The sequence below is a fragment of the Apteryx rowi genome, unplaced genomic scaffold (genome assembly GCF_003343035.1).
Source record: "Apteryx rowi isolate R43461 unplaced genomic scaffold, aptRow1 scaffold_498, whole genome shotgun sequence".
In the NCBI taxonomy this organism is placed as follows: Eukaryota; Metazoa; Chordata; class Aves; order Apterygiformes; family Apterygidae; genus Apteryx; species Apteryx rowi.
In genome coordinates this window covers 614,295-638,118 of record NW_020450758.1, presented here as the reverse complement: position 1 = coordinate 638,118, position 23,824 = coordinate 614,295, and the positions used below count along the sequence as shown (strand labels likewise).

The window sequence follows — 23,824 nt, the reverse complement described above, 5'->3', positions numbered from 1 at the left end:
GACACAAGCAACTAGAATTTATCCCCAAACCTAGCCCTCTCTCTGTATCATCTTTAAAAGCTTGTATCTTTGGAGAGGAGAGCAAATGAAGATGTTCATGCTGCTAAGAGGGAAGGGAGAAGAACTGGAAGAAACTCTGAGAAAAATCAAAAAAGAGAAAGGATTCAGCTACAACTCCATGACTCCCTGCCACTCCTTCACCAAAAGGGCAGTTACCTCAGTCTGGGAGCATGAGGTTGAAGCAGAATAACAAAGTGATGTTGTGAACCTCTTCCCAAGCCTTGGGCAGGCTTGGCCTGTAAAAATAAATCTTCAACACATCTCTGATAGAGTGGGGTGTAGGAGACAGCTAGTCTTACCCATGCAGCCTTCTTCTTCATCAACAAACATTTTGGATTTCAGCACACGCTTCCGTTTCCTCTTCCTCCCTCCAGCTGAAACCTGAAGGACATTGCAGTATTGTGAGAAATCAAAAAGTAAGGCCCTATGCATGTAGCCGGGTTATAAGAACATCAGCACCAGGAGCTAAATCTAGTCTCTTCAGTAGAGTTGAGCATGGTTTGGTAACTAATCCTGTCCCTTCCCAGGTTATCCTAGTCTCATTTCTGCTAATGCCACAATTCTCCCCATCCTACCACGACAAATTTCAGAGAGACAAAACAGAACTCAAATGAGGCAGCAACTTTTCCTGTCTGCAGCACAAGGGACACATTCCCTCTTCTGAGGCATGTGACATTTTGAAATTTTTTTAGTTATGCTAGAAGAATGTGTTGGGGTTTTCTCAACATACCTCTGAAGAATGAAAAAACAAGGTATGCAAGACATGAGAACCCTTACTGTAATGGAATAGCTGCACTTACAATAAAGCTACTTGTATTTTCTCAGCTCAGAGTTTCACTTCTTGCCAGTCACAGCCCACCTCTCTTGGGCAGCAACTTCTCTGTGCTACAGGGTTGGGTACCAAGATTCTCTGGTTTCATTTCTGGCCCTGCCTTGACTCTTGAGGCCAAGATTTAGAGGGAAGAGTGCTCAAGTGCAAGTCACAATTCAAAGAACTATTAGGAGGGAAAAAGAGGAAAAGAAAACACCAGAAAACTGCACTATGTCAGCAGAAAAGCTAGAGTTTAAATGAAGTTATGTTCTAGAAAATGAATGGAATAGTGAGCACAATGGATCCTTTCAAGCCGGATCATGTGCAGGACTTCACAGGCAAGCAGGACCTTGCCCCTAGATTTAACATCTGAAAAGTGGTTGGGAAATCCCCAGGTGAATTGGGTAACATACGATAACTACCATAATATGCTTTTACCTCAGTGGATACAGGCTCCAATTCAGTCTTCAGTGCAGGTACGGGAGGCGGAGATGGAGCTTTCTCTTCCTCAGGTGTGGACAATGGTGGGACATCTGGTAAGAAGCACAGAGGAACTTCTTGATAGTGTGTGGGCCCAATGACCTCTTGCAGCCACTACTTTGTCTCAGGTGATCTAATTTGACTCTGAGCAATTGCCTGCACCTTGTACTTAGCTTGAGGCGTGCAACTTATACCTCAGATTTGTTTTATTCAAGTCAGGACAAAGTGTTTCAGGTTGTCTATCTCCAGCCAGAAGTCTAACCCTGCTACACATGGCAGTTCCCAAAGGAAAGGGGGCAGAAGATGCGATAGGATGGGGGAAGTGCATTTGGTATTTTTGGTAAGCCATAATCAGCTCCACCAAATGAAGCGCTAAAAATAGGCGCAGAAACTGGAAAATTTTAGCCATATATTTCACTTGCTCATTAAACAAGAGGCACTGTGATTTGTTTAGAAATTAAAGGAGTCAGGGTTTAAGACTTCATATTCCCGACTCAGTGGATGACCTTAATTTCACTTTGTACCTCTCCCAGCATTGGTAAAAGAGTCATCGCTTCACAAGTGGTGCTACAAATCCCAAATAATCAGTGCTATTAGCTTGAAATGTCCTTAATCCAAGCACTAAGTACAATATACTATTACTCACTCTAAGGATCTTGTTAATGGACATCCCAACTCTTAATTGAAAAGATATAGCTAAGTCTATTCTTTCATCTGTCATCATGAGATCTAAGCTTTTCTCTATGCAGCAGACAGGCTCAAGGACCAAAAAAGTGGAATCCTTTCAATGCCAAAACTGACCAAAATGGTCAAGGCCACCTTCGCTAATTTGCACACAGCAAAACCAGCACCGGAACCTCTAACAGCTCTGTCAAACAGGACCTTAGTGAAACTAGCAGGGCTTACACACATACGAGAAAGCCAGGGTCAGTGTTTTGTGGAGCTGGCAAAGGAACAGAGCTGTGAGGGTAACGTATATTCAGCACGGAGCGAAGGGGAAGAGCAGTACCTTGCATCACACAGCAGGCACCAAGACGAACTTAAAAGGCTTTAAAGAGAGTCCCCTCCAAGTCCAAGTGAGAAACGTTGCCACGCAAGTCCTCAAAAGTCGGGGCGAGCTAGGAATGTGGGGGAAGAAACCTCCTCATCTGACCTATTGCTTAATAAGAACAACGGAGCTGTTGGATGGGAGGACAGAGTGCCTGTTTGGCTTCTCCTCCCAGCCTCTGCTGGCTGTAGCACTGCGTTCATACTATCGTTGTAACACGAATTCTGGATCTGTAGCTGTCCCAACCGATTAGGTCAGTGTTAAGAGTTATGACTGTGCCAGGCATACGGCCAACTGACCTTCATAGGTTAAGAAGGGCTCAAGTGAAACAGTGGTTGGCTGCCAATGCTGAATAATAAATTACATTCTTCAAACAAGGACTCAGCCTCCTAACTACTTCAGTAAGCGAGGCACAGAAATGCAAACAGAGTGGAATAACATGACTCGGTATTTCACCTTGCTCCAAATAGCTGGATCTGGCAGCTGTGCAAAGATAAAACCAAACAACTGATCTACTCTAAGGTGCTAACTGCCGAGGCAGGCCGCGATCACAGCTGAGGAACTGCAGGGAGCTCAAAATTCTTAATATTTATCATAGTCTCACAGCAACTGCAGGCTCAGGTGCCCATATACTACAGAGCACCAAATGAGCTTCACAGACTACACAAAAGAACAGACTTAGTAGTCAGATCAATCATGAAAGAGTCTACACTAGAAGGACTGAAAACTGCCCTGGTGGAAAACTGCAGCTCCTGCCATGCTCAAGCAGAGGTGGCTGAAGATATTTTTCAGAATATCATCTCTACTGTTCTCGTTTGGGGGAAATTCAGGTTTTTCTTCAGCCCCCTTCAAACCAGTTTCCCCAGCTTTGGCAAACAGAAAGCACCTTCTCTTCACGTCAGAGTGTTTCTGACTACCATAAAGCTGTCTCTTATTACTTTATCCTCTTCTAGCCAGCACAGTCCTCCAACATGTGATAACTCCCAAGTCAACCTCTAGCTGCTGCCCACAGTTTACCCAACAGCAACAGCTGCATGAAATGGATACAAGCTGGGCAATTGGACGTACCAACGATGTAAATTCTGGCTTTGTTCAGTTTGCTCTGACCCTGCCTGGATAAACTGTGAAAAGCTCCAGTGCTTCTACTGTAGCTCTCTGAAAGCGATAGAATTTGTAGGTTACAGTGCCACTGAAATCTCCATCCAAAGTGGCTGTAAAATACTTGTCAACACTATGAAACCTTGCCTGTGTTGGTATAGCTGAAGCTGCCAAAACCTCCTCTCCTCTGTGGACACGCTTGTGTAGTTTATTCTGGCACTGGCAGCAAAACAACCTGCACTGACTAAGGCACCCTCATACCAATATGAATTTTTAATGAAAAAAATCATTTTAATGGAGATGATTGCCTCTTACACCTTCTGTATTTTCAACCTGATACAATGTGCTGACACTTGTGTAAGAATAGCTTATTTGGGGCTAATTTCAGTAGATTAGGAGCAGATTAAACGAGAGCAACACAAAAGACCTGTGCTGACGCAAGCGTCCACGCGGTGCTTTGCATCAGTCACGTGGACCCAGTTTAAAACCCACGAACCGTCACTGCAAGCCCGTCTAGGAAAGGGCAGCGGTTTTACTAGCACAGTCGCACAGGCGGAGCCCTGTCTGAACGCTACTCAATCACAGTAACGGCCGTGGACAGGCGTCTCCCTTGCGGCTCCAGCTGTACCCACCGGAAAGGTTATTGCCCCTACCGAGGCTACTGTCCCTCCGAGCTGCGGTGGAGCAGCCCCTGCGAGCACCTCTTAATTTGCTCCAAGCAGAGGTCAGCCAGGTTGGCTTGGTGCATTAACATAAGCAGCAGCCAGACCATTAGCCTTTGATACCTGCACTAATCATTTTGCTTCCCATATTGCATCCTACGTATTTAAAACTTAACCTTCTATCATCTGCGGGCGAGTCACGCAGGTCGTAGACGAGCCATGCCCTCTTCGGCAGCGATCTCCAAATGCCGTGCAGCATATGGCTCCTTCCTCTCTAATTCCCGCAGGGACGTCGCGCGGAACAATGTCATTCCAGGCTCCATTTTGCTGAGCGCTGTTGATTAAAAACTGCCCCTGCTCTCTGGAGAAACCTGTTCGCCACTTTTTCAAGGGTAAATGTTCTCAAAGGCCAGCTGCTGTACAATTTTTTCCTTCAAGTATCTGTTTTATCCAATTTATACTCTCATACTGGAATACAGTATGTAATATTACATATATTATCAGTTTGGAGTCAATATGAGTATTTCAAAGAGTTTGAACCTCTCTTCTTTTACCCAATTGGATTTAGAAGGGCAAACAGCAGAAGCAAACCTCTGAATGCAGAGCTGATCAGGGCGGTTTAGATAGCCATTAACTTCAGAAGGAAGAAGAAAGCAGCTCTCTCAGTTCTAATCTTTCCCTTTTTCAAAACGAAATAATACAAAGCTAATTTGTAGAATATACAAGTCTTGCATATACCACTATAATTTGCATAAATTTGCAATTCTAATACACAATACAAAGCCAATTCTTGACATAGTACAAAACTAATTCTCCAGAGAAGATGGAAAGACCAAAGACGACTGATGCAGGAAGAACAAGAGCAGTGACAAGAGAATTCTTCAAATGAAAAGTCAGATTTTTTGCATAGTAGTAGCTTGGTAGGTTGGATAGGGGTAAAATACGCCCTCCCCCGAGAGGAGTAAGTAGGTATCCCTACTTCTGTTGTATTTAATGTCTAGGGTTACTAATTGACAGAGTGGATAATAGGACAAGTAGGTCCCCCCATCTCACCAGAGGACCAATTCCATGGTTTTTATTTGCCAATCCAGTTAAGCCACACTTAAGAGCACAAATAAAACAAGGGAGAACGACTAAAAGGATGTATGGAGTGCGCTGACACTAGGGGTACACACGCATTCCCTGGACCGCATCTTGGAATAAATGAAAACACCAGGCACCGCATTCAAAGGGATTAACTATTTAGTGTATGATAATCTAATACAGATATTCAACAAGAGAGACCTGGGAGCTCCGATATGGAAAAACATAAGCGTGTATGCAGCAACCTGCAGGAGTTTGCAGTGCTCTACAGAAGTGGTCCTCAACTTCCAGCACTGCTCTTGCATTAAAATGACAATCTTCCAGCACTGCTCTTGCATTAAAAGAGTTCTAACAGAAACAGATAAGCAAAGCAGACTACGAGGTTGCCTACCAACATGCTGTGTGTTTAAAGCCCCGTCATGAACTCTGCAGGCTGGGGGTCCCCAACTCATAGCAACGAGAGGAAGGCAGGACCAACAAACTTTTGTGCTTCAAAGAACAGCGTCTCCATACGGTCCTACCGCAAGCCTGAAATGAAGGATTCATTCCTGCCTGCTCTTGCTAGCAGAGATCTGACAAGCTGAGAGATTCCAACCCAGCAAAGAGTAGCGCTTCAAGTGGCTAAATGGGCTGATTTCAGTCTTCCCTCTTAAGAGCTAAACAACGCAGCTTGTCAGTTGGCTGAGTGGTGAATAAATGGAAAGACCAGATAATAGCTTACAAATATTTAAAAATATATATATAGGCCCACACTCTTTGGTATTTATTTCTTATGGCTAAACAAGGAGCTGCACACAGGAATGTGATGAAATTAAGACTGATCATGAAGAACAGCTTCCTGAGAGATTTATCATCCTGTGGAACAGTTTGAGCAGAAGTGATGGATGCCTGATGACAGAGATCACTTGAAATTATGCTGGGCAAAAAAGAAACCATGAAAATAGCAGTCTCCTTGCCACCTTAGGCCTAAGATATCCAGCAGTATCCCCATCCCTCATTTGTATTACAGATTCTCTCCATTTCACAGTCATTTCTCATCTCCTAGCCATACTAAATAAGCAAAGAGCTTCAGTTCTCCTTCTGGAGTCCATCCCTTTGCTAATATAACCTATTAGCTGTTTTACCTTTTTTTACTGGAGCTGTACACTAAACTGATGGTTTCAATTATTTGTCCATAATGATCTCCGAATTCTTTTCCTGATCAGCTTGCTGGATGACTGTTCCATTTAGTACATATTCCCTAGCTCGGTTCCCAACTTATTTTCCAGTTATCTACATTGAACGGCATTTGTCACCTCAATTATCCAAATTCTTTGGAATCTGGCTCTGCTGTTCCTCATTATAAGCCCAAATCTTGCGATGTTCTGGGCACCCTACTCCTATCAAAGCCAACAAACACTGAGGAGACGCAGAGTCGCATCGGATATGGCTCAACTGTTTTGCCTCCAGTTTCTCTATTATCTATTTTTTGGAATCTTGCTTCCAATGCTGTCTTCCAAACCATTTCTATAAACAGCCTGAATAAAGATACTAAAAATGACCCTTGGGGGGTGGGGGTCATTTAGCAAGTGTTTACAGCTCACCAAATGAGCTGGCTATGACCAGTTATATAATTCTGGAAGGCGCTACGTCTTTCACAAGAGATTTGAGAACCTATTTCACACAAGTCAGTGTGACTGGCAGCACACTTGGTGAGGAGACAGCCAGATCTGAGCTAAGCTAAAACAAAGACTAAATGACTGAGGCACCTCGACTGTATGCTCAAGTGCCTGTGGCACAAAAGAAACGGAAAGCTCAAACTACAGCCATATTTGCACGGTCTTTAGTCCTCTAAACTATTCCCTTAATCGTTGACCAACAGCCTTGGATAGTAATATTGTTGAAATCAGGCCCCTGACCTACATGCCTGGTTGTTTTCATATCTTTTACCTTCGTCATCACTACTGTCAGACTGAAGTTGTTTGATTCGCTTCCTCTTTTTCTTGAGATATTCAGGCTCTCTGTCCTCCTCATTATCTGACTTGTCCACCCTCTTCATTTTACTGGCACAGGAAAAAAAAAAAAAAAAAAAGAAAAAAGAAAAAAGAGAGAGGAAAAAGAAAGAATGAACACGTGTTATCCCCTGTGTAGGCATGAAAGCAACGTGCATTTGGACAAGTACATTCCTGATGAAAGGACTGCTAGCAAGGAATCAAATACCTCCGTACCTCAAACACACGAGTATCACATATGCTGAAGTATACTCATATATACAACCAGGCATAGGCGCATGAGCATTTTTAAGCCTCTCATCCTTACCCATATCCAGTTCTTCAAATGAGAAGGATTTCTTTAGCCCCTCTACAGTTCAGCATTTTGCCAAGTACCTCACCTAGCTTGGCCACAGCAACCTGGCAAGAGCGCGTTACTGATCTTGTCTCTGTAGCTCAGGCTCCCAAACACTAATGTCCCCAACAGGATCGCTCAGAAGCTCTTTTGACAGACTGCTTGCCACTGACCGACTATGAGGTAGTGTCTCAGAATCCTGGAGCCATTTTTAAAGACTACTGGAAAAATAAAATAGCTTCTTTCTTTTTAATGTTGGCGAGACATGTCAGACTAACAAGCCTGGAGGCTAAAGGCCCGCATATCCTCACAGAGCTGGTACGGCCCAAGTGGCCTCCCCAACACCACATTGCCAACGTGCAGTTTCCAGGTCCTTGGCTTTTTGAGCAAGACTATCAATAGATGACCAGTTAGCACTAACTGTGATGGTGGGCTGGGTGGTGTGCTTACCTAGTTAGTAAGAAACAGATTGAGACCACCAATTAATTACTCATAGGCCACCAGAGAGCCATCAGACTGTAATGATTTTTGGTCTCTGTCAGTTTGGGTTGGATTCAACACAAAGGGCTGAGCTTTAAATTTACTTGGAGTCTCAGCCCAAAATAAACCAGCGACATCGAAAGCAGCGGTACATTAGCTACAGAAATCAACAAGCAGAACTTTGTGTGCTGGAAGCTGTGTACGTACAAGCTCGGGAATATACTACCTTCCCTGCACTACAGGTGCTCCTGCCAGCCCCCCCCAGATTGCTTGCAGGGTCTATACTAAGCCTGCGCACAGCATGAGGTTGTCTCACGGAAAGCCACCCCCCTCCCACGGAGGAGTACCTGGACTCTGTCCCTTCCCAGTTGCAATGGCACAAATGGCCCTAAGGCATCTACTTGCCTAAATGGAAAAGAAATATTAGGAAAAAATTCTAATAGAGATAATTTTAGCCACATTTAATGCAATTTAGTAGCTGGAAACAGGAGGTGAGCCAGCATTGTATGACCAGCCAGCTCTGTACAGGCCATCAACAAGTGGGTTAACAGATGACAGGGACCCTGAAAAGTATGGCCCACCTTTTTTTGTCCTTTTGTTGAATTTTAGCAGACTCTGTTTTCCGCCCAGGTTTCTCTGCTATGGTATTGGGGGGTGATTTTGGTTCTGCTACAGGAACTGAAGGCTTGACTACTACTTTTTCTTCCTTTGGCTGCTCAGGCACAGAATTGACTTTGAGTTTATCTGTGAATAAAGCATTAAGAACGAACAAACACTGGGCATTCAATATGAACTAGAACTTACAAAGGAGCTGGCTACATGAAACAGTGCACGCCAAGAAAACGGAAAGCACTTCAGACCATGAGTAAAAGCATTAAGGGATCCAGATTGACCAAGCTTTGCCATAGATGAAAAAAAGAACACACCTTAGTTTCCAGCTGATCTGCTGGTTTGGTTCCCTTCTGAGGGCACAGCCCAAACATGTACAAGAATAACTCTGCTCTAAAAGGCTTAATCTAATACTAGAAAAGAGACAGCAGGTGGGAGGGGTCAGTAAAATAATGTATTTGTCAACCTGATAGGCAGAGCTTTTAGCACACTAGTACCTAATTACAGTCTGCTAGCTTCATTCAGCAGCTTGACACACATGCACAATGAAGAGAGGATGAGACGAGCCGGAAACCTGTATCAACTCAAGCGCAAGATGCCTTGGGGAAGAAAAAGTACTCAACAATAACACATAACAATAACTACACTGTCAATAGAAGCAGAGGCTATTGAGAGGGCTAAAAGACTTCATGTCAACACCTTGCTGACACTGCCTGAAAAACAGGCTGGCTGCTTCACTGAGTGAGGGAAAACATCTCATATATAAGAGCATGAATGACAGCTGTCTTATTTATGATCAACGGCATAGAGCTGAAGGACTCAATTATTAACTCGGGACTTTCTGGCAATAGTGAAATCTTTGAAGCCAGGAGAGACATATCAACATGCAGGAAATAAATCTCCCTCCTGAACTCAACCTGTCTTTTCTATACACATAATCATTTCCAGTTCTGCTCCGTTTGCTCCATCCCAGCAGTAACCTCACAAGTTTCCTTGAAGAGCTCCCTGATGGGGCTAAGCAGAGAAGCTAACCCCACTGCAAATCATGGAAATGGATCCAAGAAGTTTTCTGTATCATCAGTGTGTTATCTTTACCATTTCAGTTTCATGCGTTTTCAGAACACAAACTTTGGTCTACAGATCTTCACAGATCTTAAGAACTGAATTACATTAATGGTAGTAATTGCCCTTAGAATTGTAAGGGTTAGGCTGAAAGTGTCCTCAGCTCCCTCAGTCTCAAGGCTCATCAGAACAGGAGCTCAGAGATGTTCAACAGTACTGTGTACTGTGTGTTCAATGCTGGAACTGTACACTGCAAGCTCTAACAGATGTCTGTTAGAAAGAATTTTGCTGTTTAATCTCTTCCAGTAACTCTTCTTTGAATCCTCTTGTATTCTAAAAGCATCTTTTGAAGAAAGTCCTACAGCCCTTTTCCAATGTCTATTCAACAGCTTCAGCATGTTGTCTTTAGACTTGAATAATTTAGGTTGGAAGGGACCTCTGGAGGCCATCTAGTCCAAAGCTTTACTCAAAGGGGGAAAAGACTCCTCATTTTTCTGCTCTGGTTATTAGCTCTTCAATTTGCAATAGAGGAATTAACCCTAAATATAACTATAGGCTCTTCAGTGATTTGTGATGAAAAGCAAATGTCATTAACACACTCTGTATAACAGGTTTTGGCAATCATTTCATCAATAGCCAATCCTCCAGCCAAAAGTACTCACTTTAAATCAGTTTTCTTCTGCACTAAAAATCCTTCCTGGGTTAGTCTGCACAAATGTGTCATTTTAATTGATCTCCACCCAGTAAGCTTTTTGTCAGAAAAATTCCACTTAAAACTTTTCTTTAATTTTTGCCTTGAGCTGCATACACAAAAGTTAACTCCTCCGAGTTCAAATGAGCAGAAAAATGATATAGAGAACTATAACAACTAGTCTCAGGTCTTACGGTTTGGGGGGAGAGATCTGTTCTTTTTTCTTTATTTATACCTCCCCATCACAACTATATAGCAAGATACCAAGTATTATTAACTATTTTTAATTGCTACTTAGCTAAAACAATAGATTTCCAATATTCTTCTGGACTTTTTTTTTTTTTTTTTTTTTTAAAGACCCTACAGATAGCTGATCCCCGACCACGATGGTTTCTGAAAACAGATGTATGTTATAAAGCACTTACTCATGGCAGCTTTTCCAAAGAAATTGTTCATTATGTTGACCTTTGCTGGTGGTTTGCTGCTTGCTGTAGACACCTGGAAGCAAAGACAAGAGTAACCACAGGAATTATGTGTTGCCTACATTTAGCTCAGTATTTAATGAAAACAGACAAGGACACACCAGCACACTTGAAACACAGCCCTCAAAATGCATAGTACTGGTTCTGGACAAACAAAATGAACACACAGATTTTGTTGACTAGTCGATGTCTTAGATTGCAGTGTTGGTTTAGGAGAATTCAAAGATACTAGATAACGCATGGACCTGAGGGGCGAGAGTACGTTACTTACCACTCCTTAGTTATGCCTTCAAATCTATCTTAGGTCACATTCCCATCTGATGGCTGACAGTGTTACTGAAATAAGTGGTTGGGATTTGGGTCAGTTCCCAGTAAAGAACTGTTCTTTTTGCAAAATATCAGTGCCTCAATTCACAGTAACCAACAGAGGAAAGAACGCAGATTGGCCAAACCATGAAGACTTTATCCAGCTACTCTGGCACATTGCACCATTCTGCTGAGCCATTTGCAAAAAATATCACTGCTCTATTCTGTTAATATAGTCACGACCAAAATGAAAAGAAAAAAAAAAAATCACAAAAAGAAAAGAAACTAAGGAAGCTTGGCCTCCTAATCCCATTTATTTTGATGGGGAAAAAGGCAACCAGACACCAAAGTTTCCAAAACACACAGACAAGCATATTTCATCAGTTCTAAATTTAATATAAAGTCAGAAAATTGACTCAAAACCTACTCATTTGTTATGAAAAAAAAAAACCCAAACCACATTACCATTTTAATATCCATTTAACGGCCACAGTGCTTTAAAAACACTTTTACTAATCAAAATTAAAACAAATCTATCCTGGAGAGGGAAAAAAAAAGCAGTTGAGAAGATAAACATTTTAGTCCTGCACAGGTCAAAGTCTGAAACGTCCCTCACAGACGAAGTTTAAACACCTTGATTAAAGACCTGGAAGTCTCACATTTCACTTATTGCTCAAAACAAATCTTTTTAAGCACAATAGAGAGAGCGAGATCCTCTACTGGTGTATATACTGGCATAAGCGAAGACAATGGAACAACTGTCTCAGTAATGCAGCTATGCTGGCTTACGCTAGCTGGAGATCTGGCTCAAAGAAGACTATCAAAGCATCACAGTTGTGGCAAATACGCTTCTACGGATAGGTCAAGAACGTGGCACAATATACGTTCCCCCAAAATGACTGACAGAAGACATGACATACAGTTAAATAGTTAAGGAAGAGTGACTGAGCATTCCCAGTGGATAGCAAGTCTAGAACCAGAAGCAGTGGATGAGGCTACTGCTGGTTAAGGTTATTTAGGTCGAATAAGAGCGAAGGAAGAAGAACGGTTCATTAAATCTATTAACCCAACGGGCTGCCAAAGGGTCTGAGGTAACTTACACCTGGGGCCTCCTTAGCCTCTGCTTTAGTTTCTTTATTTGTGTCCTGGGCTTTGGAAGCCGATTTTGCTGCAAACATTCCCATGATCCCTTTGGGCTGCTGCGAGCTCTGTTTAGCAGTCGATGGACCGTGACCGTTGACCATAGGCACACTGACAGCATTCGTGTCACTTGGTGTCTGGGAACCAGCCTGCGCAGACGTCTGCGTTTGAGAAACTTCGGCTGACGTCCTGGGGACCGCAGCGGCGCAATGAATGGCACTAAACCTGTGTGACAGAGTGAGAAATTTAATTAGCCCTTTAACTTCTTATTTTTCACCTCAGCGTCCTCCCCAGTAGCGCCTTACTTCTCTGGTTCTATGTTCTCCTGTTATGGGAAAAAGAGCAATTTAATTTGTGCAAGGGACAAGAAAGGCAGGCTGGCACAGAAGGAGAATGATGGAGGCCGCTACTGAAAGGATCGGCTGAACCTGTCAGCAAGAGCCAAAGCATTCAGATGCAAAACAAGCTGTTTGGATTTCATGGGGGGGCAAGAAAAAAAAAGAAAAAGAAAGAAAAAAAAGCCTGTCTCCACACTCAGGGTGTGGATGAAGTGAACTGCATTTTATTCCTAAACTGGTTACGCTCGCTAAAGCTTGCAGCATAAATAGTATTGCCATCTGATGATCTAAAACATTTACAACGTTTAGATGCTCTGACAGTGTCCACTATTGCCACAGCAAGCAGTCACGATCTCTCCAGCCAGGTAAATAGTTTAGCTGCAGTTGCAATTTACTTAAATCGCTCAGAAGATATCCAGGACATTCAGAGACTTAACTATATAAAGTCATTTCTATGTAATTACTAGTAGATTGTTACAAGCTGAGACGCGTCTCCGTCTGAACCGTGATTGTTTGAGGATATTGAGATATAAGAACTAAATGATTTGCTCACAGTTACAATACAATTCACTAACGGTCAGGAATAGCAATACTCAAAATAACTGAATTCTGCTCCCCACTGTGCAAATCACAGGCAAGGCTTTCCAGATTTCCTACAGAAATGCCACAAGAGAGCATAGCCTCATGTCTTCCAATCCACTGAATTACACAGCGTATTTTTATTTGCATAAGAAATAAACCATTTTTCTGCCAATTAATTCCTGTGCCTCCACATTAGCAGCTCACATGCACAGTTCACAGTCACTTCTACTTGGATCAGAAACTGAAATGTCTTAGTAAACGCCACCATCACTACAGCATTTCTAGGCTGCAGCAGAAATCTCTTGACATCCAAACCTTTAAAGGAAGGAAGACATTGAGGGAAAATATTCCTACTTTCAACTTGGTTTCAACACAGTCAAACTCTAGATGGCTTTCGCTCCTACTCCACAAACGCTCGAGAGCAACACCACCAACCCTCCAGATCACAAATAACATTCTAGCTGTTTGTAGTTACAGTAACTGTTCAGAAGGCACACCTAAACCTCACGTATTCCAGGCATTTGGGAAGTTAACTTGCCTTAATGCTGTTGTGTGACTATAGCTTACGATCTTGATCCAAAATGTACTAACCCCCCCCCCCCCAAAACAACACCCACAGAAAAAACAAGTGATGCTTGAACTATGCTCCGCAAGCAAGGAGCTGCTTCCACTCAGAACAAGCATAAAAGCTGACATTAGTCATGTGCATCAAATCCAATTATTTATATTAGCACAACATCTAGCCACCTCCACCGTCTTCACAGTGCAACAGGTCCCGTACAAACACAGAATGGAATAAAGATCCTTGTCCCAGAGCTTACGAGAGATATGGACTGAGAGGGAAATATAAGAAGTCAGCAGGTCCGGTTTGGTACGAACATGCACACGGTCAGACCTTTGCTAAGTCTTTTGTGGGTACACCAGCAATCTGGTCCCAAGCACAAAAGATGATTCATGTAGCTGACACAATTCAAGGGATGAGGAAACATGATCATTCGGAATTTAGTTCCGCCAGGCTGCAAATGAAGAAGCTATATTTTTCTTAATTTGCCTGGGAAATTTTGCTCCAAAGCCAAGCAGGGATTCAAACACAGGCTTCACGAATGGGATTGCAGAATCTGAATTGTCTAAACCTTCTGGATGTATAAATCCGAAAGCCAGACTTCTCTAAGGCACAGACATCACCATGCAGGGGTGCCCTAGAGTAAACAGTGTTTGGAACAAGGCCAAAGTTACAGCCAAATGCACGGCACGCATTTTCACCGAAGCAGGGTTTTCTAGTACTTCTTGTGGCATTGAAATTCACTTATGAAACACGGCATCTAGAACTTTATTTTCTCAGTCATTCTCTTGAGAACATTTTGAAGACAGCTAAATTTCCATCTTCAAATTCTGTACTGCGGGGATCCCCCTTTTAAACCAGACTGGTCATGGCACTCTACGTACCGATTACATCGAGCTGAAGCTGTCGTGGTGGGAACACCTCTGTATGAAAAGAGAGGGGGCATGAAAGGTGCAACAGTGGTACAATGGGGACAGCAATCAACTCAGAGGCCAGATAAGGTGTCCCCACTCAACAGCTGCTTGATGATCTCAGTCCAGTCCCTTACAGAGAGATGTTAACACCAGAGAACTGTACCAGTGGTGGCCACAGTTGCCAGTCACCATCCGGAAGAAGAGTCAATGAGCTCTGGAGACTGAAGTCCCTCTTAATTCTAGGACAACCTTTCTCTAGTTTAACCATGAAGGACACTTGTGCCGCTCTGTCTATTTTGCATCTTTCCCCTATGCTCCAAGCTCTTGTCTCATCTTGCAGGAACTCGTTCTCCATGTGTATCTTCAGAGAGGCAGAAGAGTCCAGTGGATGAAAGCACAATCTCACAAAATAGAAGACAAGCTTGGGTTAGCAATTTGCTGAACACACTGCTTAACGTTTTTATAAGTTAGTTTCAGTTTACTCTACTTGCGTGATAGAAAACTGGATGTAAACTGGTCATAATTGTGATCCAGAAATCAGAAAAAAATGTCTAACCATCAGAGAAGACAGGTTTTGGAACAATTTGCCAGTTGGAGTAGCAGGACAAATGAACCAACTGCGAGCTGGAAATAGGTCAGGTTACAAGATAATCATACAATGCATTTGCCTAGGGTCTGGTCTGACATGACCTAGAAGATATCTTTTTCTAACCATCTAAAGGTCCAGGCTTATTTGGTAACTATTGATTTCTACTGCTGAAGCGTGCAAGGTAGCAACATCTCACCAGTCTCAAATCACATAGTGTAAGAAGAAAACCCAAGAGGCAACTTACTTGCTGCAGTTGTGCAGGTTTGTTTTGACAATATCATAGTCCGTGTTGTAGAGTGGCGCACTATCCTTGAGCAAGGCTTTCTGAATGCTGTAGACATGCACACTTGCAATCGTGGCTAGTTTAGACTTCATTGCTGGTGGGGGAAAAGAAGGGAAGTCCTTCATTAGTACAGAATCAGGTGGCAACTTTGAGTACTATGCTCTACCAAAGATGGCAGAACGACTGACAGACAGACCACTTGAGAGCAAGGACCTGAAACTAAGAACATATTATTGTACCTTCTTGCTGTGCTCACTGATCGAGAATTTGAGTTATCAAACTCCGCAAGCCTATCAAATGCATTTTCCACTGTATCCACTTGGGTCTCACACAACTAAATTAAGACTAATCTCTCTGTATTTACATTCAAAATATCCAGGGCCTGGGACGCAGAATATCTATATGACTACCTAAAGTTAAGGATGAAAGCAGATGGTGATAACTCTACCCTGCTGGAACTATTCTCTACCGTTAAGAAAAAGTCCACAGCATCAACCAATATTGTCCTAGTGTCTTCTCGAGTAGCCTGCCCAAGTTGATGTTTTGTCTATTCTACGCTATTTAGATTGTAACCCTCTTGAGATAAGGGCCGTTTTTAGGATTTCTTAGATCACTGCTTATATTGTTCTTTGCACAGAGTGCTGGTCTGAGACGGAGCTTCTAGGTACTGTAAAAATACACACAGTAATCATTTCTTGGGGCCAGTCCTAGACTATGCAGCCCTACTTCCATCACAAACTTCAGCCTCTTCCAAATGTAAGTCATACCTTTGGCCTGTCTTCTAATACAAAAAACATGAACAATCTTTCTCTCCAAAGCAAAACAGAACATTACACAGCACACATAATTCAACAAACGTGACTGATAGTAGTTACGTTGCTTGACAATCTACTACACTTATGAAGACAGCTTAGCTAGAAATCCATTTAAAATTTCAAAAAGGGAAATAACACGAGTCTTTCAAGCAAAGTTAGATCATTAATACTGATACTTAAGGTCACAAAAGCCACAGTACGCTCTTGAACACCAAAGAGGTTATTTGAAAATAATGAATAGCCTGCAGTTGTGTTTCAATGGATATGGGTCTGATCTTACTAGCAGGATTAGACCTGGAAAGATAGTAAAAAGACTGACAGTGCATGGAGAGCAGTTTCACGAAGCAGCGTTATAGTGGTGGTTCTTTTGTCTGGGATATTTGCTTTCATAGTAAAGGGTAAAAAGAGGGAACTTTCTCATGGGATGTTAAACTAATACCCAGACCTCTCAGGGAAAAGACTGCAAACACATTTAACCAATAATTAGAATGACCTGTTTCAGCATCCTTGGAAGCTTGAAGGCTCACAGTTGTCCTAAAACTGTGAAACCCTGCTGTACCCTCCTTGCATACTGCTGCCTTTAAGGAGGAACTGTCTGTCAGCAGTAGGAAGGAGGATAAGAACTATCACTGACTAAAATGTGGAACATAAAAATCAGACCCAAATCACAAGTTTGTGAAGTTGCACAGATGCTGGCTCACATTTTCAAAGTTTTAAGAAAAAGCTAGTACAAGAAGTACACATCTGAACCCAACAATTTGATTAGGCATTTGCGTGCCGACAGCAAGTTCTGAACTTTACTCACTTTGCAGTTCTTTCAAAGAAAAAAGCTCCAAAAGCATGATTTTCAAGATCTGCTTACCTTCCAGTTTATCCTCTCTCACTACTGCAACCTTGTGGCACTTAAAAAAACAAGCAAACAAAAAAAAGTATATTTATATTTAGAAAAATAATTTCAATCTTAAAATTTAAAAAGATCTATTGTACATAAGACTGGTATTTTCAATTATCTATTGAACAAGAAAGTCTACAGATTATAGGTGTGGCTTTACAGTTGCACAGAATTCTGTCAGTACCTTTAAACAGTCATCAGCTACTAGTTTTTAAACCTGTCTTCCTACTTTTCTAGTGCATTATTTCACAGATCGCTACAGCACTACAGAAATATTCTATCCTCCATTCCTGACAGTGGGAAATGAAGCACTAATGAAAACAAGAAGAAGAACAACAAAATAAGCTTGAAACCTGATGCACCAGCCCACACTAGCCATATATACTTAGATTGCCTGTGAATTGTAACACAGACAACACACCAGAGAAGCCAGACACAATGAGAAATTAAGCATTAATTTAAAAGCCAGAAATGAATGTTTCCAGAAAGTATGCTCCAAAGCACGTAATTTCTTCAGCCTTCAAGGACTACACCTGATTTATGGCATTCAACAAGTTGCAGTTGATGTAGAGAGTATCTGAATAGACAGGCTGGACAACCTCCATCCATTAACTTTTTGTGTTTGTGTGATGACGGACTAGTCATCAAAAGAGTAAGAGGTAAGAAAATGGAGCCAATCTGAAAAAGTAAAGAAAGATCAAGTGCCTCAGGGCCTCACCGAGCCTGACAAAAAGTAATAAGGAGAAAAGCAAAGGGCATGCAGCGCTTAAGACAGGCTGGGACCTATTTATGACAAATTTCTATCTGCATCTCCTTTCAGATGATTCTTGCAGTTGAATCCGCAGCCTTGTGGCTACACCTACTGACAGCAGGCAGTAGTGCAGGGTTCCCAGCAAGCACTCATGAAGAAACGGGGTTTGTTCTGAAGCATTCCGATTTATTTCCTCCCCAATAACTGACTTATGCCAAGTATTACCTGTCAGTTATTCCAATGCCCACACGTCTTCTAGAAATATCTTCAGGATTTGAGCTCTCCTCCCACCCACTCTGGCTAGTGGTTAGACACTCAGCCCAGAGAGCTTTAAGCTCTTCCTGCGTGGTATTCTTAACCTCTGCATTGTTTCATCTCTGTCCCTAAAAACCTACTGCCACTGCAGGTCATTTTTCTTAGCAGCTGCTCAGATTGTACATTTTAAAATATAATGTAGTATTCAAAAATAAGATCTTTAAAAACAGCAAAAAAATTAAGTCAGACTTTCACTTGTTCAGTTTTGTAGATCTTTCTTACTTAAAAAAATACATAAACTGCTAAGATTGAAGCTAAAAACATCTGTAATTTAAGTCAGAACTTTTAATTCGCTTATTTGCTTTGAATAATACATTATGGCAAATTAAAAACAAAACAAAACAAAACAGTGTATCAACAAAATTGTCTACCTTGTTATTTCCAAAGGAAATCAGGGAAAACCTCCAAGGTTAATTCAGACTATACACCTAACAGTATCTGTATAGTATCAAACAAGTATATTCCATTGTACAGAACAACAAACAGGCAATGAATAATTACCTTCAGTTTCAGGCAAATTTGGAGATGTAAACAGAACGTTCTATACATGTGGACCAGCTTATTATTTAAGAATAAGAAAGCCAAAAAGGACTGATTTTTCAGTCCACAAATAAAAGCCAGGACACGCTGAGATGTACTAATTTTAAATGAAGGCTATGGACTGTAGTGTATGAGATATTGGGTATCTAAAGACACAGATAGACATCTAGCTGAATATCAAAGGCATTTAGTGTTTGGTTATTAAATTCTCAGGAGGGCAAAAGCATTTAATTTGCCTATCTTCTTTCAAAAATCTCTGGGGTACCTATTTGAAATTTCAGATGACATTTTTGAAGGTTTGACAAGCAGTGACTAGAAACAACAAATGTGTTAATTACATTTAGTGACTCCTTTGCTTAATAAATCAATTCATTTTAAATACGATACACAAACTTACGTTTCTCTTATACACCAGGTTAGAAAACTTGCTTTATTTAACAAGACAACTTTAATGGAATTACAAGGTCTCTCCAAACATTACACGCTTTCACTGCACAGCAGATCCTGGCAAACAGATTAGCTGACTTCACAAGGGCCCCTCCAGACTGTTTTCCGAAACTTGATGTCTAGTAATAATGATAGGATTGAGAGATAATCGGGGAAAGGATTTAAATCAATTAAATAAAACCTTGATGTGTTATTCAACACTGTATTGCCGTATCATAATCAATTGATCTTTCCTTCTCGTTGTTTGTAGTTTCAGACAAAAGTACCACCTTCTTTTTTTACAGGTACACAAGACCTAGTACATTGTGCTTGTTGCTGGAAAAAGAGAGCAAGTTTAGCTTTTGACCCAAAGATTACAAAACAAGATGGAAGACACAAGAACAAAGAGCTCACAGACACCTTTGAGAAATAAAGCACTCACAGTATGTCCATTCTGAATGAGATTTCCTGCAACTAAATAGGTGACATGAAGCTGAGCTCCCGAATTCTCCTTTCGCTTCCTTTCTACGTAATCATACAACATCCTGCACAACAAAGGAAACCAGTGTTAATCACCTAAAGAGCCTGTCACCACCCTTTCAGTGAAGCTTACATAAAAAGAGCAAAACCAGTTTGACATGGAAACATTTTACATTAATCCTAATTAAAATAACTGTGTTTATTTAACTGAATCTTATTGAGACACCTTCCTCATCTGTCCCCTTGAAGAATCCAACACTCCAACAACTATATAAACCAAAGGTGAAATGAATATAAGCTCTCAAAGCTTTAAAAGCTGGTTTAAAATGTTCTCAAATCCTCTAGGAAGCTTTCTGCAAGGTCTCCCCTTGAGAAAAGTTTATCCTTTGACATGACCCAGCACTCTGAAATGCCTGACAAAAAGAATTGGTGATTTTGGTACATGATCACGTTGCCAGGTGCGTATATGCAAACCCAATTACCTCCCCTGATGGAGCAATCAGAAACTAGAAGGAGCAAAATTAGTGATTAGGAGGTTGAGTTAAGACTCAAGCTTTCTGCTCCCACTTCTACCACTGATTTATGATGAGAGTTTGCCCCAGCTATGCTGCAGAACAGAGACAGCATCCTCATGGGCTGTGTGGTATTATCTCGTATAGATACCTAAAGATCCTCATTGCTGCAGTGGGACAGACTACAATTACTATGCCGGCACATCCAGCACGACCCACTAATATTATTCATTTATTTAAATAATGCCACTAACTGGGCTGTCACAGTAGCTCATACAGGCTACAAGTTCCAGTTTTGGATGCACTGATGATTCCTTGCACTAGGATGTATATATGGCTATTATCACTGGAGTTATCTGGCACTTCTCCAGCTTCAGGGACACAGTTTTAAGCACAAAGATGCCACAGGACTTCTCCATCTCCAAGCTGCTTTTAGGGGTAAGACAAGGTGTCTCCGCCACCTTCTCCAAGGCAGAAAATTCTCTGGCTCCTCGTAGTTTACTAGATGAGCAGATCGACTCACAGCAAAGCTGTCCAGTCAGGTCCACACCATCACTGAAGCACACTCAGATTTACTCATCATCTAAATTGTTCAAACACATGTGGACCAAACAATCTCTTCACTACAATATCAGCTCGGGCATCTAGTTAGGTAGTTTGGACAAGACGGAGGATGCTGTACTTAGCACCCTGCAATCACGTACACAGCACACACCCTTTTTAGTCCGAGTTATAGCCAGAAACAGTGTGAGAAAATATTTGTGTTACGGGACTTGAAAAAGCTTACGCAACCCTCAGGCCTTAGGCTTAAAATGACCTTGCTGTGTAGAAACAGCCTCAGAATCCTTGAGAGCTCACTGTAACAACATTAACCTTTTAAAGGGTCTATAAAACCAAGTGAAACAATTTAATAATACTAAGACATGTATTCTGGTGCAAGTATTCGTATTTAAAGAACACAAAGGAGCCCAGCTGAGCACTGCTCTCTAAAGCACAACCCTCATTAAAGTCAAGGCAAGACCTGCCTGTGGGAGGAGCGAGCGAGGCGTGTTAAATAACGTTACCAATGACATCTGAGAGGACGTGCAAGATTTTTAAATATTTCCAGGGGGACTGTTTTTAATACACTAACCACAATTGCGAAAACAGTAATTAATAAGGCTTTGCCACATAAGGAAAGGGTTGTGGGATGCACTAATACCTACTGTTTAGCCTGGTTGACGTGAACCCCCAGAGTATAGCTTAGCCATTTGTACGTTACCTGTAAAAAATAAAATAAAATAAAATAAAATAAACACTTTAGTAAGAAAACTTCAGTCTCTTCACTCATTAAACCTCCCATCTTTTGCTTGTTTTACAGATAAGTCAAACTCTTCAGCCTTCCCCCCTCCTCTCCGTCCCGCCAGGAAATCCACAGCAAAACCTGCTATTAGAAGCGAGAGCACGTGGATACTCATTCACCTCCTGCACTGTGCCACGAGGAATAGATTTAATCCCCGAGACCTGAGCAAACTGGCAAGCTACCTACCCTGAAAGGTGCCTTTTGGCAAACACCCGTTTGAAATACAGCCGTGTACAATACAGCCATTCAAAACGCCTGCACTGTTCAGCTTCACAATGGAGAAGAAAATTAAACAATACTTAATTGTGAAAAGTGGTTATTCTTCTCCCAAACTACCGTTGAGGATTTATCCGAGATTACCCCGCTACAGCCACCTGTCACAAGGGACAGGGGAATCTCCGGTTGCGTTACAAGTCCTAGAGCGCAGCGCGTCGGTGCTTACCCCCAGGCAGACGACCTCAGCTCTATTCCTGGCCCTGCCACTGTGGAGGAATGGTTAAGTGAGAGAGGGCATGATTTGATTGGGATGAGCAATCCCGTTCTCAGGGTAAGGGAAGGAATCTAGGCCAAGGCAAGCGAGCCTGAAAGCGGCCTTGAGCACTACAAAAGAAGGTATTCACAAAACTGGTAAACAAGTCTGGACGGAACTAGGTTCCATAAATGTCGACGGAGCGTGGACAGCAACCTTGCACCAATCATATATCCGCTTTATGCGCGCGGACAGAAGCTGTAACCAATCATGTAGCTATTGCTAGCACCTGCTTATTGCTTGTCTATATATACTCTGTAAAAGCTTGAATAAAGAGAGAACGATCATACTCATATTGAGACTCCGTCGTTACTCCGGGCCCGTCCTCCCACTCCCCCCTCTGGTAGCAGAGGATGGTTCAGCTCGACTGAGATCTCCGAGACTGCGGTAAGCAGCTAGAGGAGGGGAGTGGGAAACCTCGGCTGAGAGAAGCGCTAGCCTGAACTGCAGTGGGGCAGACGCTGGTCTGTGGGGTCGCTCCCCACCTCTCAGGCGCAGCCATGGAAACTGAGGCTGCGGCCGCGCTGCTCGCTGGAATCCTCTCTAAGAGAGGGATAGACGCCCCGGCGAAGCAGTTACACAACCTGATCAAGCTGGGACGGCGTTGGGGTCACTTTTCTGACACCCACCTGTTGTTCTCGGTGTCCGAATGGCAAGACTTTGGGGGGACGATGTGGAAAAAATCAATTGAGGGGGGCGAAAAGGAGGAAAAGGAGATAAAAGCCGTTCGTGCGCTTTGGAACACCGTGCTAGAGACTTTAACAGCTATGAAGGCGGAAAGGGAAGTGGCGTGCGAGGCTGCCCGAATGTTGGGTCCGGAAACTCCCAGCAAAAAGCCCCAGAGCAAACCGGGACCGGTCGCGAGATTTTTCGGACTGCATGCGGTGAAGGGGCCCACGGGGCCTGCGCGCCGATCTGTCGAGGAGGTAATGCGAAAGGCGCGGGAGGGCTCCCTGGGGAGCGCAGAGCCGGCACCACTGCCAGCTGCGTCCCAAAAAGAGGAAKTTTCCTCAGAGCCGGCTGGCCCGAGCTCTGAGGCAAAAGCGGAAGTACGTCCGGAGGAGACCCCGAAAGGGGCGGAGGCCGCGCTTCTGGCCAACCTCATAGACTTGGGCGGAGAAAGGTGTCGACCTTCTCCTACTGCTCCTCCCCCACCACTGCCTACCGCACCTCCCTTGTATCCACCGCCGCCGCTGACTTGGAGTACCGATGAACCCGTGTGGGTTGACCAGTGGCCCATGACTGGAAAGCGACTGCAAATCACTAAGCAACTGGTCGCCGAACAGCTTGCCTCCGGACACATCAAGCCTTCTGTTAGTCCATGGAATACACCCATCTTTGTCATCCCAAAGAAGAATGGAAAGTGGCGACTCTTGCATGACCTCCGCAAAGTCAATGAACAAATGCAATCTATGGGAGCGCTGCAAGCCGGAATGCCGTCACTTAGTATGCTACCAGACGGATGGCACATACTGGTAGTCAATTTGAAGGACTGCTTTTTTACCATTCCGTTACACCCTCAAGATACACAACGCTTTGCCTTTTCTGTGCCAGCAGTAAAGAAGGCTGCACCTGCGGAGCGTTATGAGTGGGTTGTTTTGCCGCAAGGAATGAAAA

The 23,824-nt window shown here is 42.8% G+C and overlaps 1 protein-coding gene across 2 annotated transcripts in view; it reads right to left on the bottom strand.

The window, feature by feature from the left end:
- POLD3 (DNA polymerase delta 3, accessory subunit) overlaps window positions 1-22,921 on the bottom strand; it is a 28,466-nt gene extending 5,545 nt beyond the window's left edge. Inside the window, exons 1-11 of one of the 2 annotated variants that reach the window (XM_026079270.1) lie at window positions 22,837-22,921; window positions 21,542-21,597; window positions 19,787-19,889; window positions 17,283-17,322; window positions 15,567-15,699; window positions 12,298-12,562; window positions 10,835-10,907; window positions 8,629-8,791; window positions 7,172-7,284; window positions 1,310-1,404; window positions 360-441 (exon numbers count right to left, since the gene is read on the bottom strand). In XM_026079270.1, coding sequence (XP_025935055.1) covers window positions 360-441; window positions 1,310-1,404; window positions 7,172-7,284; window positions 8,629-8,791; window positions 10,835-10,907; window positions 12,298-12,562; window positions 15,567-15,699; window positions 17,283-17,322; window positions 19,787-19,888 — 1,066 coding nt within the window. In that variant the 5' untranslated portion in view covers window position 19,889; window positions 21,542-21,597; window positions 22,837-22,921. Of the gene's footprint in view, window positions 1-359; window positions 442-1,309; window positions 1,405-7,171; window positions 7,285-8,628; window positions 8,792-10,834; window positions 10,908-12,297; window positions 12,563-15,566; window positions 15,700-17,282; window positions 17,323-19,315; window positions 19,681-19,786; window positions 19,890-21,541; window positions 21,598-22,836 lie in introns of those variants that run through there. The other variant, XM_026079271.1, reaches the window with a different exon arrangement.
- Between the last annotated feature and the right edge of the window lie 903 nt (window positions 22,922-23,824).